The sequence below is a fragment of the Etheostoma spectabile genome, chromosome 8 (assembly GCF_008692095.1).
Source record: "Etheostoma spectabile isolate EspeVRDwgs_2016 chromosome 8, UIUC_Espe_1.0, whole genome shotgun sequence".
Classification (NCBI taxonomy): Eukaryota; Metazoa; Chordata; class Actinopteri; order Perciformes; family Percidae; genus Etheostoma; species Etheostoma spectabile.
In genome coordinates this window covers 20,050,975-20,068,342 of record NC_045740.1, presented here as the reverse complement: position 1 = coordinate 20,068,342, position 17,368 = coordinate 20,050,975, and the positions used below count along the sequence as shown (strand labels likewise).

The 17,368-nt window shown below is 41.1% G+C and overlaps 1 protein-coding gene across 2 annotated transcripts; it reads right to left on the bottom strand.

Moving 5' to 3' along the window:
- Positions 1–255: 255 nt before the first annotated feature.
- Positions 256–16,893, bottom strand: bcl2l13 (BCL2 like 13). Of its 2 annotated transcripts, none has more exons than XM_032522957.1 (7): positions 16,564–16,893; positions 15,237–15,438; positions 13,390–13,476; positions 12,117–12,258; positions 10,812–10,884; positions 10,477–10,605; positions 256–3,187 (listed from the first exon to the last, which is right to left on the bottom strand). In XM_032522957.1, the coding sequence occupies exons 2-7, from the start codon at positions 15,376–15,378 to the stop codon at positions 2,171–2,173; spliced, it is 1,590 nt and encodes a 529-aa protein (XP_032378848.1). In that variant the 5' UTR covers positions 15,379–15,438; positions 16,564–16,893; the 3' UTR covers positions 256–2,170. The 2 variants fall into 2 exon arrangements, with proteins under 2 accessions (XP_032378848.1, XP_032378847.1); XM_032522956.1 differs by having other exon boundaries at positions 12,117–12,273; positions 16,564–16,891.
- Between the last annotated feature and the right edge of the window lie 475 nt (positions 16,894–17,368).

The window sequence follows — 17,368 nt, the reverse complement described above, 5'->3', positions numbered from 1 at the left end:
TAGTCTGGGAACAGGTTGCGTTTGACACTTGAATTTTGACATTACTTTGTGCTCTGTTTATTCTTGCTTAAAAATGTATGTTGATTTAATACTTGAAAAACAAGATATTTTTGTATTCAATTGTTTTGCTTTTGGAATACACAGTTTCATTTAATTAAATTTGAGTTTCATTTCAATCGTAAGTACTGTGAAATTGTAAAGTGTGTTGATCTTTGGCAGTGCAAAGTTGAAAAATTTTAACAAACCACCACAGAAAAGGTTCTCAAATAGTTTTTTATTCCCATCTTAAACAGTGTATTGTAGGAAACTCAAGGTACAAAGTGTCATGTTTAGGAGTCTCAGTCCATGAGGATTACTATGTAACACAGACTGAAATACATGGAAATATCCTTTCTGTATCAAAGAAAAGGGTTTCTGTTCAGTACTGTGTTCTAACAACCATTCTTCAATTTTCATAGTGATAAAACGTACCACAATATCTCCAAATTCTCAGAGAAATATGTGTTAGTGGTGAGGCAGCACTGAGGACAAAACAAGTTGTCAACTGTTATGTTTTACTGATGTCAATGAAGTACTTAGTGACATCAGTTCTCAAAGGGAAGGATAAGTAATTTAGCCTACATTGAATGTGGGGGGGGGAGGGGACATCCCTCTGTCTGTTTAAGAACTACTACAACTCCTAATACCTGCACCAATTTCCTTAGCCGGGGGACATTCATGCAGTATTTCATAGCAACACAAGGTTGAATGTTACTTCAAAACCAAATCTTTATAGCAGCATTTCCCATGCACATGTGAAACCATACTAACGTTAATGCTGGTTTGATTGACGATGAAGAATCCATTTTTGCTTCTCAGGAAGGGTACGGAGTTGAAATGGTTAAAGGACAGTCAGGTACATTATAAAGACAACTAGCAGAAAAAGTAAAGATGGGGAAGAAACTGCAGACAAAATGTGGTTTTGACTGAGGAAGTGAGTAGCCCTTCCAGTAAATTCAATGGTTACATCTGTTAAAGAGATGACTAAATGTATGTACTGCAGTCACATTCCTGCTACTCTCCCTATCTGAAGTAATACTGCTTACTCTGGCTTGGTAAATACAAGCAGTGGCTGACATTTTACTTTTTTTTGCTAATGCAAGCAAAATGTAGTTCAGTGTACACAAAGATCTTTCTGCATGGCACTATATACTGTATGAATACAATAGGAGAATCCATTGCAACAAGAATACATATTTTGTTACTTGTGTTTTTAACAGCCTTTTGGACATTCACAGTATATTCAGATTTCTATGCATGATGTATCATTTCCACAAATGCAGCAGCAGTACTGTACCTTAGGCCAATACTTTTATCCATTCTTGGGCAAAAACCTTTAATGTTTTAATACATAAAAACCAAAATATGCTGCATGTGAAGGGATACAAACGCCTTGTACAATATAGAAAGACGGAACATAAATCTAACCTAATATGTCTGTTCTGTGTCAGAAGTGGTTTCACAGAAAATCTAATGTAAAATCTAATTGATGTTTTTTTTCCCCATACCAGCATCATACATTTGGTTTGCTATTCAGGGAAAGAATCAGATTAATTCATCACAGTTAGAGGGGGAAATAAGTAAATGCCACTTTGCTGCATAAAAAGAGAGAAAGTTAGAAAACTTAAGTCCCACAGCAACAGTAGAGTGGGCTTTGAGGTTCACTTACTCTCAGCAAAATGTTGCATGTAGATAAGCTCACTCAAATGGTACAAACTATTAACGGTGAGCCACAGACACAACAGAAAGCAAAACTAGCAGAAGAGGGATAAAAGTATTTCTAATCTAGGAGATTAAGGACTGGAGTCGCGAGAATTTCAACACAAAAGTGTGAGTTACCAAAAGGTAAGAGAGCAAAATCAAAACTAAGGAGAACAGTGGAGTGCATTGTTATCACCTTTCTGTGTGTGCTCCTGGTGCAGTGGGGCAGCCAGGACTCCCAGCAGTAAGGTTGTGGGTGTGCCAAGGTGAAATTTTGGTTTGCTAAGGGGGGGGGGGGATTTTCACTGATTTGAAACCTTCAGAAGCCTCGCAAATAAAAACAAAAAACAGCTGTTTAATAAATCCAAAACAATACATTTATTCCTACCTTAACATCTTGTAATTTGCATTCTCCCCTGAGACCATTTTTCTAATGCCTCCTGTAGTTTACGGCACCGTATGCCATTACAGCAGCGAGGACCACCAGTGCAGCACCTCCATAAAGCAGCATTGGGAGCTCTGGTTCTGGCTTCGGCTGCACTGGGGGCTCCTCGGGCTGGGATTCTACAGGGGGCACTGCAGCCTCTAGCAAAAGGGGCGCAGCAGACAGGGCCTCTGGCTCTGCCACAGTCTCTGGCTCGGGAGGCACTGTGACGGGCTCCGGCTCCTGTTCTGGTTCAGGAGCTGGTTCTGAGGTGGCTTCAGGATCCGCTGGTTCTGCCGGGGTTTCCACGGCTAGAGATGGTGGTGCCACCTCAGCAGGCACTGGGGCGGTGGGGGCAGCTGGTTCTGGCTCAGACTCTGGTTCAACTGCAGGAACAGATGAAGGTGCTGGAGGTTCTGGCCCAGAAGGAGGGGGAGCAGCAGCTTCAAGGACCGGGGGAGGCAGCTCTGGTTCTAAGGAGAGGTGGGAAGGCTCCGCCGACAAGCTTGCAGGCGTCTCTATTACAACTGGCTCCTCCAGTGAAAGCAGGGAGGCCGGGGCTGCCTCGGCTGACACTGGAACAGGTGGAGACTGGTCCCTGAATTCTTCCCTAAGCTCGGCTAGCTCACTCTCTGTGCCTAAAACACTCATCATGCTTTCGTCTATTCCTCCAACTTCCCCTCCTTCCTCCAGCAGCTCAGCATCTTCGCGCTCAACGTGGACAATGTCCGAGTTTGAGGAGTTGTTTTCGCTGCGCTCCTCAGCTAGAGCCACGCCCTCATTGCTGTCCAGGCTCTTGACGTCTTCGGGGTCCATCGCACCAACCTGTGCCCAAGACTCGTGGCCGGCCAGCGACACGGGTAAGCTTTCTGTCTGCCAGGAACTTTGCTCACTGCTGTTGTCTCCAGTGCAGAGCAGTGAGGACGGGGGGCTGAGCTGGTCAGGGAGGATGTAAATGTCGTTGCTGTCTTCAGCAATGGTCACACCACGCTCCTCCTCTGACTCAAGGCTGAATATTTCACCCTATGTTAGACGGACAGAGACAGAGAGGGTATCAACATTCTGTAGATTATAAAATAGGGGAAGAATTTTGAGCAATAGATTCAAGTTAAATGTTAAATGTATGACCTTGTATAATGAGTTTGCTCTTTGAGTGCAACATGATGGAAGAATTACTTCAGCCTAATTCTTATTCAAATAGACAGTGCTGCAAAAACACTTACTGGACATTGAAATAACTTTTGAACTGACTTTCATGTGCAGAAGTCTACAGTAAATACCGGATAACACTGCACTGCTTTACACCTTAAGTTAGCCTTGTGTGACACCTAGTGGTACGTAGCTATTAATCAACAATAGATGTGGGGCCATCTGCAAAGCTCTCCTGTTATGTAACGCACACATCATATGATCGTGTAGGTATGAGTCACTGACACAGAGGACAGCTTGCTGAAGCAAACTGTGTTTAAATAAACTTAATGTCTGCGGAACTAAATCTACACATTTGACCTCTAAATATTAAAAAGGCTGAACTTTTTGCCAAAGCTGTTTTTTCATGTCAACATTTGACATAACTGCAAGGAACAAACCAGTATCTGAGACTGACCATACCAGCCATATCTTTGCATTTTGCTGAGTGTGCAGTGATGTAGAATACGGTATTCAGCATGTGGCTCAGAAATAGGCCAGTTCACATTGAGCACAAAGGAACAAGATACACACTGACATGCTTAGTGTCCTCAGGGCATACGTTGAAAACAGTGGATGAATTCATTTGTTGTTGTGGGTGGCAGTTTGCTGCACCTTTAAATTTGAGTTTTATCCGCTCACGTTATCCAGCAGCAAAATCCTAACACTGCCCACACAACAGCCCAGCAAGTCTAGGTTCTAACAGGTCTTAACTTTGGACTTGTGCACATCTGAGAACAGTGCAATATAACTCACTGCACCAGAACAAACATTAACACACCATGTCTTTTTAGTTGTTGCTATCCTACTTAATGCAGTTACAACAAGACTCCGAGCCATGCTAGCTGCTTTGTCAGGCTGTACTTTGGCCTTGCAGTGCTTTGAGCTAAATGCTAACTTGAGCATGCTGCTCAGTGACAATGACAACATGCTGATATTGAGCAGGTATAACGTGTAGCATGCTAACATTTGCTACTTAGCACGCAAGACAAAGTACAGCTAAGGCTGATGGGAATGTCATTAGATATGCAGGTATTTGGTTAAAAAGAATATCACACAGGTGTGACCTAAACAGACACACACTGGGCACAGCGGTGTTTGTGTGGGTGCAGCAGACAGAGAAGTTATGACAGCCGAGTCCAGCTCCCAACTCATTTGAAGAAATGATAGCATGGTATTACGTCCTTTAGCGTCCCTGACCGCCAATTTGAATCTGATCCACACGCCATTTAAATTCAGAGGAAGTGTACAGTATGTAAACGATTATTGACCAATGTAAATATGACATGGTTAAGTTGTGAAGACTAGTTTCCATAAAAGGCCTTCTGGAGGATGCAACGGCAGCTGCATCCCAGGAGGCAGGAAAGAGATTAAATCTAACAGCGTTATCCAACGTTTCCATAAGCTGATTTGCATGTGGGAGAGCAAGAGGGTTTCACCTTCAGGTTACAGGCTCGCCATCAGCTGGACCGAACAGGACAGGGATGCCATGTGGTCAAAAATCCACAGCGAAACATTGCTGATGGTATTCAGAAATATTAACTATAAACCTTTCTGCATTTACAGTACGTTTCAAGTTCCTGTTTCTACAAACTCCTCACTGATCTCAAATCTAAACAGACGGTAAACCCCCCAAAGGAGGTTAGACTGAGTGCCACAGTATGTCGTCAATGAAGAAAACCAACTGGGCGTCCTAACCCGAAGAGCACAAGCACCAACTATAAACCATTACACAGGACAAATACGCTGTCTAACCTGGTGAAGTCCAAAGCTAGATTCATAGTGATGAATAACAATAAAACTTAACATAGGATTCATGAACAAATCAAATATATGAACAATTCTTGCAAACAACTTTTAAATATGCGCCAATAATTTAACAACGCATGAATAATGCTCAACACATACACACACCTGAGGAGACAATCCACTCTGAATTTGCTGTTCTTTCTTTAATGCTCCCTGCTGTCCTCCAGCCTTGCTGAAACTAGGAAACACACTAACCTATCGAGTGTTGTGTTGAGAGGCGTGTTCCACAGTTCTCCTCGTCATTGCCTTAAGGTAAACTATACCAAACAAGTTCACATTCCTGCTGTGGAGCCTACCTAGTCTACATGCCCTGGCTCTACCTTTTCCTTCTCTCGGAGCAGCTAGTCCTTCACTGTAACACAACATTACCCTGCTCGGACACGTAACACTGAATCTGAAAATGTCTCTAAACACACAGATTCTGGAAGGAGTTGCTGCCAAATTGTCATGACAGTTAAGAGTACTTGCTATATTGCCACATACTGTCAACATGCTGCATCCACTTGCAAAACCAAACATTAGCTCTGAGATGTTACAAAAAGGCACACTTTCCAACAAATGTCAAACCCACAACAATACAAAACTGCAAAGTTTTTTGAATGATAATTCAAAGCAATGACTTTCACTTTCAAGGATTATTTTCATATAATATTCACTGTCTCATATGTACTCTTGACATTTATGAGGATTATGTCATCACTGTCCCTAATGGACAATCGCTGCACAGAGGTCACATAGCACCTGACAAAGAGGGACTGCTAGACTGCTTGTCAGCATCTAATTGCACCCTATGTTGGTCATTTATCACCATCCAGAATGGCTACGCAGGCTGAGGCTAGTGCCATTTCTCATTGAGATACATTCAAAATTAAATACCTCACCGAAGGAAGAACTTTCATCTTAACTAACATAGATCATTTTCTTTCATGTTTGAAATGCCTACAGTAACTATAGGCTATACACTTCCACTTGTGAATGTCCCTTGTCTCAACCCAGAAGAATACTGACAACCAATCTCAGTGTTTCTTCCACAATTTAAGTGAACCAAGCAGATTATTTATTAAATTTACCTTCCTCTCACAATAAATTTTGACTCAACAATGAAAAAGCATAGACATTCTTTGCTTTGATATATTATATAATCATGTTTGAACAAACTATTATTACCTTAGGTTTCATACAGAAGCCCAGACAAGTTGAGGACTGAATGAGTTTATGAAACCTTGCATCTTTGGAAGAGGCTTGGGCAAAACTCCTTTTAAAAACAGCCTGCACAATTTGCATCAGTGAGTATTGGTTTTTGGCGCGTCCCCATTAACAGTGCTGTAGCAGCAGTCAGACTGATGGATAGTCGAAAGGACAGAATATGGATGGGTGCCCTGTTTAAACCTTGGCAGTCAGCCTGTGTGCTGCTGCTGTACAAGTTATTTAGCAAGCTACAAGTGGGCCAGTCAAGCCCCTGGTGATGCTGTTTTTAGAGGATTATGAGATTTATTTTGGGAGTTTCCTTGCACAGGCACTCTACTCTAGTCTCATCGATGCAGTGGCAGTGATGCACATTATTCCACCATGGAGTGTACGAGAGGGGGGTGACATAACAAAGGGGGAGCACTTTACACTGTACAGGGTGCTGGGTGAAATGCCCTGACACGACTCAGGCTGGTACCCTGACTGCTGCACCTTATCCTTAAAATATCACCACTTCTAAGCAGCAGTAGCAGCTAGTCCCAATGTAAAACCAAGGGCCTGTACAGGTTGCTTTATTGCCTTTTAAAAAAGGTATGCTGCTTTGACTATCAACTTACCATCAAATGTAAATTATGCAGTAAAATAATGTATGACATCAGTAACCCTTTCTCTTTGCTAAGAAGCCAGGTGCAATTGTCAGTGTGCCACTTTTAAACCTCAAGAGTCATATTACATCACACTCACATGGAGTGACAGTAATGTGACTGTTGTGCACTCAGTTCTCAGGCAGCAGTTTTCACTGTCAGACATCACTGAAGGACAATAGTCTGATTACTCAGGAGAAAAGACCAAGCATTACAGACGGACAGACAGGAGACAGGCTGTTAGAGACAAACAAAGAGAAGTTGTGGGGGTAAAGCCACCCAACTACAACCAATTCATTCTACTCTCTAGTTACAGCTTGTAGTATATCTCCTTATTGCAGGATTTCTTTCCCCATGTCGGCCATTTTTATCTCCCCCGTCCCTCTCTAATCATGGCCTCCTCCTCCTACCCGTCCCTTGTTGTGTTCTGTCTGAGGGCTGCTAGTTTTGTTCCTGCCAAATCAAGTGTACATCACATTGGGGTCATAATAATCCTTATTGTACTCCGATGGAACGAACAAAGGCGTAACGAGAGGCACCCAAACCTACTGTAACAACTTCAACAGAAAATGAACTGCACTAATCTGGGCGTTTAAGATTGTTTTGTGTCGTTTCAACAAAATAAATGCGGGAACTGATTAATAAATAAATGAGATGAATATGATTACAAAAAAGATGTTCTGCTCTCCATCTCCTTTAATATAAAAAAGTAATTTATGTTCCTCAATTTGTAGCAATTAGCAGTGTCATATTTTCTTTTCTCTGCAGGTTCACATTTATATATATATATATATATATATATATATATATATATAAAAAAAAGTCAATCCATACAATATTTTTACATGCAACCACTCAACAATGACAAAAACATAGATAGAAAAAACCTAGATAAAGACATATATAGGAGAGACCTATTTGTCTGCCACTGGTTTTTCCACTGCTGCACCGTCACTCTTTCTCAGAGTAAACATTCTCACACATGCGTGCATCCGGACCAACGAGCTCACTCTGTGGTTGCTTCGACATCAAGAGTAAAACATCCTACCTCAATGTGAAGTCTTGAAACCTCCGGGTCACTCGAATAAAGAATAGACAGTCCTAGTGATGTGGTGGATGTAGAAAGAGAAGTGTGCACGCATGCAGCTGTCAAAACTAATGGAGATTTCACTTTGCTCTCACTTGCTCACCATGCCCATCCTCTTTGTCCCTAATCACTCACCCTCCCTCCTCCATATTCCCTCCCCTCCTATCGCCAGACTCTTCACGAAATCCCTCTCTCCTCCTTTTCCCCCGCTCCATCTCTCCATTGCTGATCCTGCCCCAACCTATCCTTCGTTCAGCCCCTGTGACATAACGCAGAACAGGAATGTCGCTTCGTTTGGAGCCAGCGCATTATGTCCACGATACACAGCACGAACCCGGGCAGCGCATCATGCCACGAGGTAATGGCGACCAGAACAGTGGTCAATGCATCGAGTCATGTGACCCTTTATCAGCATGACCTTTTTCCTAGGGAGCCATCTATGACGCAGTGTTCCACTCATTACAACATTGGAAAACAAAACATTCTTCAATATTATCACAAAAAAAGAAGAAGCTAAACCTAGCTATCTACAACACAACAAACATCTATAATATACTAGGTCTATAATACTTTGAAAACAGTAAAGGTGTTAGCATCACATCAATCATATGGCTGAGTCGGCAAGACATATTCCAATTCTCCAATCATTTGCGTGAGTAAGCACTACACTGGAGTTGCATTGTACCAGGGTGTTCTCATCTGAGGAATGTCACAGTTTAATGTTTCAATATGCACTGATTAAAGTGAATTTGACTGACAAAACTGTTGAAGTCCTTACATTACACAATAATGAAAGTCATAATTTAAAAAAAGAGGAGAGTTTTGTTTTGAATCAAGTTTTACTTCTTCCAACCATATTTGAAATTAAGAGTCAATGTAGATTACATATTATAATAACAAAATAGCAATAATTATATTAATAATACCAAAATCTCTACAGTGAGTCATTATAGAAACAAAACTTGCGAGATATTGTGTTGTTACTTTTGGCCAGGTCATCATCAAAAAAGCAAACAAGTACATTAATGATTTTGGCCATGTTGAGATTAGCTGCTGAACACATAAACATTGAAAACGTCACATTTTGTCTCGCAAAAGCCATGTGTGTTTAAATAACTGCCATGCTGATTCCAAACAGACAGCTTTGTCGAGGCAGTTTGGTCTTCTTTTTACACAGTGGCTTGGCCATCATGAACGACAAATCGAGTTCCACTATCAACGTGCATACACATATTGTTTTTAATCACAAATACGGTCGGTTAGTGAAGGCACGGTTGCAGAGGTAGCCGTTGTTGTCGGTAAGGTATTGGTGACTAGCATCTAATGACTAGCAAGGACTTTCTTACCGCTGCTGCCTTACATTATCTTCCTTAAACATAGACTGCAGAAGCAAGCACCCAGCTACCTCAATTAGAGGCACCAAGTGCTGGACGGCTTCATCGTCTCCACCCCTTTCATCTTGTCCTCTATCCATGCCCAGCGCCATTTGTACTTTACTCCATTCTCAACTAAAGCTCTGTCTGCATGCTCAAGGTTTGATAAACTTTGCCTCAATTTTTTTTAGCTGCGTTACCACCAAGGCAAAGACCCGCCCTACTTCGCATCTGATTGGTTAGAACTTTTATTTTTTTTAAATAGTCATATGCCGGAAATCTGGCACTAGGCCGGAGTACCTTAAGCCCTGAATCATGTTTCCTTATGAGAAAAAGGACCCTATTACATAACAGAAATACAATCACATTTTTTGGTCTGAACTATGATTAAATGTTGTCAACAGATGGATGTTTAGGTTGTAAGTAGATTACATAAAGCATTTGACTCCTGACTAATAGGAGGATGGGGGAGGCTGGTCGTGTTTTAAATGTAGGTATTATGGGGCTGCCGCGGGTTCGGGACCTGCGGCTCTTTGCTGCATGTTATTTCCCCCATCTCTCTCCTATCATGTTTTCAGCTGTCCTATCAAATAAAGACCTAAAATGCCCCCAAAAAATCTTAAAAAGAAAAGAATGTTGGCATTATACTGCAAAAGAATTAGCAGTGATTACACTTGAATACTGTGTTTTTATGTAGATTGTCTGATGAGGATGTATTGTCATGTATACTTATTGCAGTATGATGTACATTTTAATTGTGTATGTTAATATGTTGCTAGAAGATCACAGAAAAGAACTGGGGCAGGGATTCTGGGGTATGAAACATCTGTACAGGTCCGCTCACTGATGCCCTCATCTGGTTATTTTGAGTCATGTACATCCATTTATCATTTGAGCACGGTGCAAGCAATTTTCATCTAAACATGTGCACTACAAAAACTATTTTTAATTGCAAGTAACTAAGTTTAAAATATAGGGATAAACATATAATGGATTTCCTCCATCGCATGCTTAAAAACTCACCCATCCCCCTTGCTGGATGATGTAGCTAGCTTTGTCCTCCTCTAGGTAGCGCACCCCCAGCTGCAACAGAGTTGTCAGTGACTCGCCCTCACTTTGTAGAGCCTGAAGCAGCACCAAAGGTACTAGCACCTGGGAGAGAAGAGAAGAAAAGGGGGAGCAGAAAAAAAATTAAATAAATAACAGTGGGGACAAAAAGAGACATTAAGAGGACACCAATAGAACACACACGTTATAATAGATAGATAGATAGATAGATAGATAGATAGATAGATAGATAATAAAATAGAAATAGTGGGCAGATTGAACGTTCATGATCAAACTCGTAGCTGACTCACAGTGCTCCAGCCTCCCTGTGTGTGTGTTGAGAGATCCTGTGTTGCATCTCTGAAACTCTGGTAGTCCAGAGGTCTGAAACACACAGACATTCAAATGTGGGCAGACAAAAAATGTGTTTGTGTTGTCCGGACCGTATTGCATCTCTTGAATTTGCTGCATTCTTTCTGTGTACATTCATGATATTTTCATGAAGTCAGATCGATGTTGGGTTGGTACTCACAACGTTTTTTTAAGTGATCCCATGTGTCAGTGATGATTTGTGAAGACACACCTTCCTCCTGGGTCAAATTCACACACCTGGAATCTATTTTTTTTTAAATTATGTGCTATATACTATAAAACGGGTTTGTCTTTTAAAGTGGATGTCAGCCACGTTTAGAATTCAAACTTTTGCTATAGTTGCAAATTTGTGTGCCTTGGTTGTCTTTGAACATGATCGTAGATTCAAGGAGCATGCCCAAAAAGCCACTCTGTACTCTCTGAGGTAGTTCCCTGTGTGTAAATGGTCTGTGTTAGACAGTTGGAAGTTGCCCAGTACAACCACAGTCTTATCTGTTGGCCACAGAGCAAGTGTCTTGCAGGTGAACCTCACTTACGTTCAACTCACTCAGATTCATTCAATCTACAATAGTTTGCTTGCATTTTTATCATCTGTGTGGTTTCAAACCAAGGGAGATACTGTACATGACACTTTGGCTAGTACATATTTCCAGCACGGCGCAAACAATCAGGTTAAGTTTGACACTTTGTGTCAATACCTTTCCCAATAACTCCTAGATTATCAAAACTGTCTGGTTAGAAAAATAGTAGGATAATGGTTGTGTGTGTGACAGAATGTATCAAATCAAATTCAAGCAAAATCTGTGTGCGCGTGTTATTGTGTTCAATCTATATACATGCAAGATAAATGCGAGCCTTTCAATCAATGTTATGCAACAAAGCCTTTTTTTCTCTCACGGTTAAATTTCAAGAGTTCACTAAGAAAAAAATGAACTAAGAAGCAGTTTATCAACTATGACTTTGTCCTTTGAGATTGAAACTTTCATGCTGTGGACACACACCCATTTATCTCCCACTGTAAAGTGTAAAAATGAGGCAGTGGGGCAATACTCAATCAGTATTGAATAGCTGCTGCACTGGCCCCCCCCACACACATTGATTTCATGTCAAATAGAGGCCTTCCACCATTTGGAAGCTGTCAAGAAAAGTGTTGATCCTGTCAGAGCAGTGATGCTGTTAATCTACACCAGTACTGCCTATAAAAATTAAAATATTTCATAAAAGTCAGAGAGTTGCAAACTGACCCTGCAAGGAGTGTGTACACGGCTGCTGCCAAGTGTGTGTCAAGCTCCACGGCCAGCCGGTCTCCCATTGTAGCAAGGCAGTCTTCAATCGAGGTCTCTGGGACGGCTGGATTAAACACCAGCGACGTGTGCCGGTCGAAGCCTGTTGTGGAAAAGGCTGCAAACACACAGACCACAGCAGAACGAAATCTCAAACAGGCGGCACGTTAACGTCAGGTGGTTTCCACATTCACTGGTGATGACCAAAATGTATGGGCTGTTTGTGTAGCCACAGTTCTCCGAGTAGCATGAATGAGTGAAAGACCAAGGATGTTGGTTGTCAGGAAGAGAAAGCACCCTCTCCTAAGAAATTGGGTCTACACTAAACCATACATTATTAGAAATGATTACCTCTTCCTTGCTACACATAAGCAACGGGGGGGGTCTGGAGTGACACTCCTGCTACTCAGAGAACTGTGTGTTATGTCAAGAAACAAAAGTTTCCTTTCACTGCATAGACCCAATCACATTTGTTTACAATACCTTCTTGTTCATCCAAAGGCATTTTTGATGCTTTCATATGTCAAAACTTTCAGTAGTATTAGGTTGGAGACCTAATCTACGTGTTGGGCCACAGACTAAAGAAAACAACTCCACCTAAACTAGCAGGCAGTCCGACCGGCGGGGAGGTGTTGCCGTCCGTAACGCTAGAGTTGGTTTATTAAAGACGCAGCAGAACAACACAGTTAAACTGTATATCTTTAAAATGTTACAGTTATGGCTAAAAGTGACAACAGAAATAAACAACTTTGCAGATTTCACATAACTCCGTAATTCAAAACAACGGCCATTTGTCTCCCCGAAAGTGATTTGTGTGTCACCGTTATTAGCTCTATACATTTCATGCTATATATTGACAAATATTAATCTCTGGATTCCTTTGCACGGGCAAACCAACGGTCGAAAAAACATGTGAACAAAGAATGTGAACAACAAAATGGCAAAAAGAAATGCCAGAGAATTTACAACTGAGGGGGGAAGAGTTTTACAATATTTAGGTTTTCGATTGTGTTTTCTTTCATTTCTTCAAACTATGCTTTAAAGTTTCATATTTGTCGTTCATAAACAGTATATCTGCACTAAAATGTCAAACCACATTGTTGTCACTTGAAATCAAAGACTTGAGACCTGAACATTAATCCGCATATAAAAACAAATTTGAAAGATAACCACTGGAACTGGTGTGTGTGTGTGTGTGTGTGTGTGTGTGTGTGTGGTGTGTGTCTCCACTTACAAGCAGCAATTTCATCGTCCAGTTGTCTCATCTCTTCCTCATGTGCTTTTATTATTGTGCTCCTTTCTTTCTCATTCTGGGCATGTCCTGAAAGAGAAACACATGACGTATGAACCAAGATAAGTGTGCCTTTGTGCAGCTGTATTATATAAAAATTAAATAAGATATTTTAAAAATATATCAAATAAGGTATGGGATCAGATTTTGCCAATGATGCCAGCACAGGTGTTATGCACATATAAACACCAACTTTCCTGAAAAGGGAGAACCATGTTTTCAGGCTTAGGGGACGCTAATATCAAAAACCCTTTACTTTCAAATTATTAATTTGCTCCTCCTCAGCTTGATGTTGCTGAACTCAAACAAGAAAAGTTAAGAGTGGTTCTCTTTCATCTGGTGCATACAAGGCACCAATGGCACAGTTCATGTTTATGTAAATTATTTACAAGACTCAGTCTGCACTGCTGGGGGCATAGGGAACCACGCAATGCTGACATAAATGCTGCTGGTGTATGACCATGAGTTCTCAATCACGCAAAACACAAATGGCCATTCAACAACGGCTATTTTTACTATCATGGAATGTGGACTCCTTTGGCACAGCTAAACTGGGGACTATCAGCCAATAGAGAGAAACACGAAGGACCTTTGAAGTATCATACTTTGTTGATTTAACAGCTTAACTGATATGATTGTTTTAGTAAATGTTATCTTTTATTTTAATTATATGTGCATTTTAGCCCTCCATTGACAGTACAGCAGAAGACATGAAAGGGGAGAGAGGAGGAGGATGACCCACCGCAAAAGGCCGCAGGCCGAGCCGCTCCGCCAACTGAGCCACTCAGGCACCCAATGAATGTTTTCAAGGTGGAAATCAAATACTGGCTTTTTTTTTTTTTTTTTTTTTTAACAGGACGGAAGAGGATCAACCCTTTTTATATTCTGTCTGTGTTACCCTGCAGCCCTGAGGACCACTGTTTTTTCAGCATTCAGCCAGACAGCTAACAGGCCAACTATTTTACTTTGGTTCATTGGTGTGTGAGTTACCCTACGGTGATTACACATGACAGGTTGTCAGAAATTGGACCGTGTCAAGCGGAAAGCCGGGATGAGCCACTCCTCTACCATTCTCCGCCTATTCTAAGCATGCACACAACAATAAAAAAGGGCCAGGGAATTTAGACAACTCCCCCTCTTCCTTTTACTAACTTCTGTGTTTCTGGCTAAAAATGCCTGAGTTTTTTTCCCCGATAGCTTTTGTTTTCCCTGCCGTGAGAGAGGGAAACTAAAATGGTCTTCCTGTAAAACTGTCTTACGTTCCAAGTCAGATGTAATCAATAATTACAAAAGGTTATTTTACCAGTAACATCTGTGACCATATCTTCATGGCAAAAAGTAAGCAGATAACTACACCAATTACAATTGTGACACACATACCTACATATACAGTTTATATATACTGTATATACACACACCTATGTGCAACTATATGCTGTGTTTTGTCTCTAGATGTGTTTCTGTGCCAATGTCAGAGAAAGCTAAATTGAGCTGGTGAACAGGTGGCAACCTGCTACACACCCTGAACATCTTTTGTTACTGCAAATGTGCATGTGAACACAACTCTATTTGTGGGATGTGTGAAGACACACGTATGAGGTCTGCCCTAAAATATGGGTCACTCACTGCCAAGAGCACTAAAACAGGGTGTCTTTGACACTTCAGTAATGAGCATTGTGTTTTTTTTGGACTTACTGACATGCCATTTTTCTGCCCTTTAATTTGAGATTCAAGCAATACCTTAAATGAGATACTACTGAACTATACAAAGAGGCAGAAGAAAATGTCACCTTGAGCTGTTGTTAGTGCTTGTGATCTACTAACAGGCAGCATTCCCAGATAGTTGAGCACAATGTACTTGGTTTCATAATGGAAACCCTCAGGCACAGTGGCAGTGATGGAAGCAGAAGAGGTGGGGCCTGAGGTAGCCATTGTGACTTGTGTCAGACTCTCGGGCACATTCGTTCTTACAGTCAAAGCTGGACGTCTCACCTGAGGAAAATCAGAGCCAGAAGAGGAAAATTAATTTCTGACTATCATGATTGCTGCAGTACAAGTACAGTCAAATCTGCCCAAATCGCTCATTAACAAAACATGAGGGAATTCACATCAGAGTCTGGACAAACTTCCTGGTGACATCTGTTGTTAATCAGTAAAACAGCTGTTAGGTGGATGACAATAAATGTCCCACTCAGTTTCATCACAGGCATGATAGCACAATAGCATATGGCCATTGTACTAGGTGGACATGGTCATTTGCCCCTCTGGCAAAGGGGCTTAGAATTGTATTAAAAAAAAAAAAAATTCATTGGTGCATCTGGGAATGCATGGCTGCTCACTGAAAACACAGAGGGGAATAGACCCAAGACATGTCTATTCTCTTAAAAAGGGTACGCTGTGTACCACTACCTACGCCATGACACAATACAGTACAACTTACGTACACACGTGGGGGACAGAGGGGCGTGAAAAGTCCTTGAATAAAAACCTTTACTTAGGAAATGCTCAACGAAAATGTAAATGTTGCTGTGCTATACTGTTAAGTATACTGTTGGTTTTCTGGACAAATCACGTTTTACAAAATCACTTCTTTACAAAAGTCTGAGGTTAAAAGCTCGCATCGTCCTCCAGAGATGAGTGGACACCATGCGGGTCAAAAGTGAGTTTAACAACAACAAAAAAACAAAAAAAACTTCCGACTTGAACTGTCAAAGTAAAACCAATTGCTGGCTTTTGGAGGTCCCAAACTGAGTATTATCAATTTCCTATGTTCAAATTAAAATATTTTAACGAGTAGTAATTCGAATATAAATTAATACTATCGTTAATGTTTCCAAAGTGAGCATGGCCACAAAGGATTGATGTTACGACATACGCGTAATTACTCAATTAACCAGACATTTAGCCAATTTGTTAGATAAGAAATTTACTTATCAAATTAACGTTACAAAATTGTCTGCTACATGGGACAAGTCCGTTTTACTCGTTTTTGCTGGAACACCTTCGCACACATGTAAGCTAGCTAGCGTAACGTTAACGTCACACGTTTTGTGCTATTGCGGAGACTCAAAACTTCATTTTAACTTAATTTAAGCCAATTTGGAGTCGATTTCTTACCGTCCTTGTCCAAAGGCAACCAGGTGCTGACAAACGACTGATGTAAGGGAAATGTGCGACACAGTCCCCTGCAGCAGCAGCAGCAGCAGTAGTAGCTGAAGAGGCAGTCCACCACTGGCAGGAGGCAGCAGGAGGCAGCAGTAGCACAGTACTAGCACAGTGTGCTTTGGAAGCTACACAAGCTAGCGAGAATACAGCACCACATTTCCTGTCATAACTTTCAAAATAACACTCAGTAAGCGGACGGTGTTTCCAACTATTTAAAGTGACTGATAGCGTTAACGGTAACCTTAAAGCCAGAGTGTAATATTTTGTTGGGTCGAACGTAAATTAAGCTTTCTAGTGGGTCGGATGTGGATCATAGCAACCGCAAGTGAAGGGCCGTGGACGTCAGTTAAGCACGCGATATTCTTCCGAAAAGAATATGATAATTAAATACCTTTCTAGAAAGTGAAACTTTACACTTATTCGTAACTTCATAAACCTTAAAGATCAAAGGCATCATCAAATATGACGTGCATGGGCTGACAAAATTAAGATACACAAGAACAATCTTGCCAGACCTTACAGTGCGGTCCGAGTAACTTTACATAAACCAATATAAGCAAACATGTCAATGTTCCTACAGTTAGCTAACGCTATAGCTAAATAAATGCAATTACTTGAAAACATTGTGAAGAATGTGGTGTGCTTTTAACTTATTTTTTTAATATGCTGTTTTTTAAGCAATGAGGGGGATGCACCCATGTGAATTGTACTTCCTGAAGAAATAAAATATTTTTATAAAATTGTATTATGACCGGAT

What these genes read in the sequence shown, in the direction of transcription:
- bcl2l13 (XM_032522956.1), bottom strand. Translation starts at nt 15,378, where the DNA reads ATGGCTACCTCAGGCCCCACCTCTTCTGCTTCCATCACTGCCACTGTG. An exon ending in AGCACTAACAACAGCTCAAG is followed by an intron (nt 13,477 to 15,236) that starts GTGACATTTTCT and finishes TTTCTCTTTCAG; the next exon opens with GACATGCCCAGAATGAGAAA. An exon ending in GGACGATGAAATTGCTGCTT is followed by an intron (nt 12,274 to 13,389) that starts GTAAGTGGAGAC and finishes GTGTGTTTGCAG; the next exon opens with CCTTTTCCACAACAGGCTTC.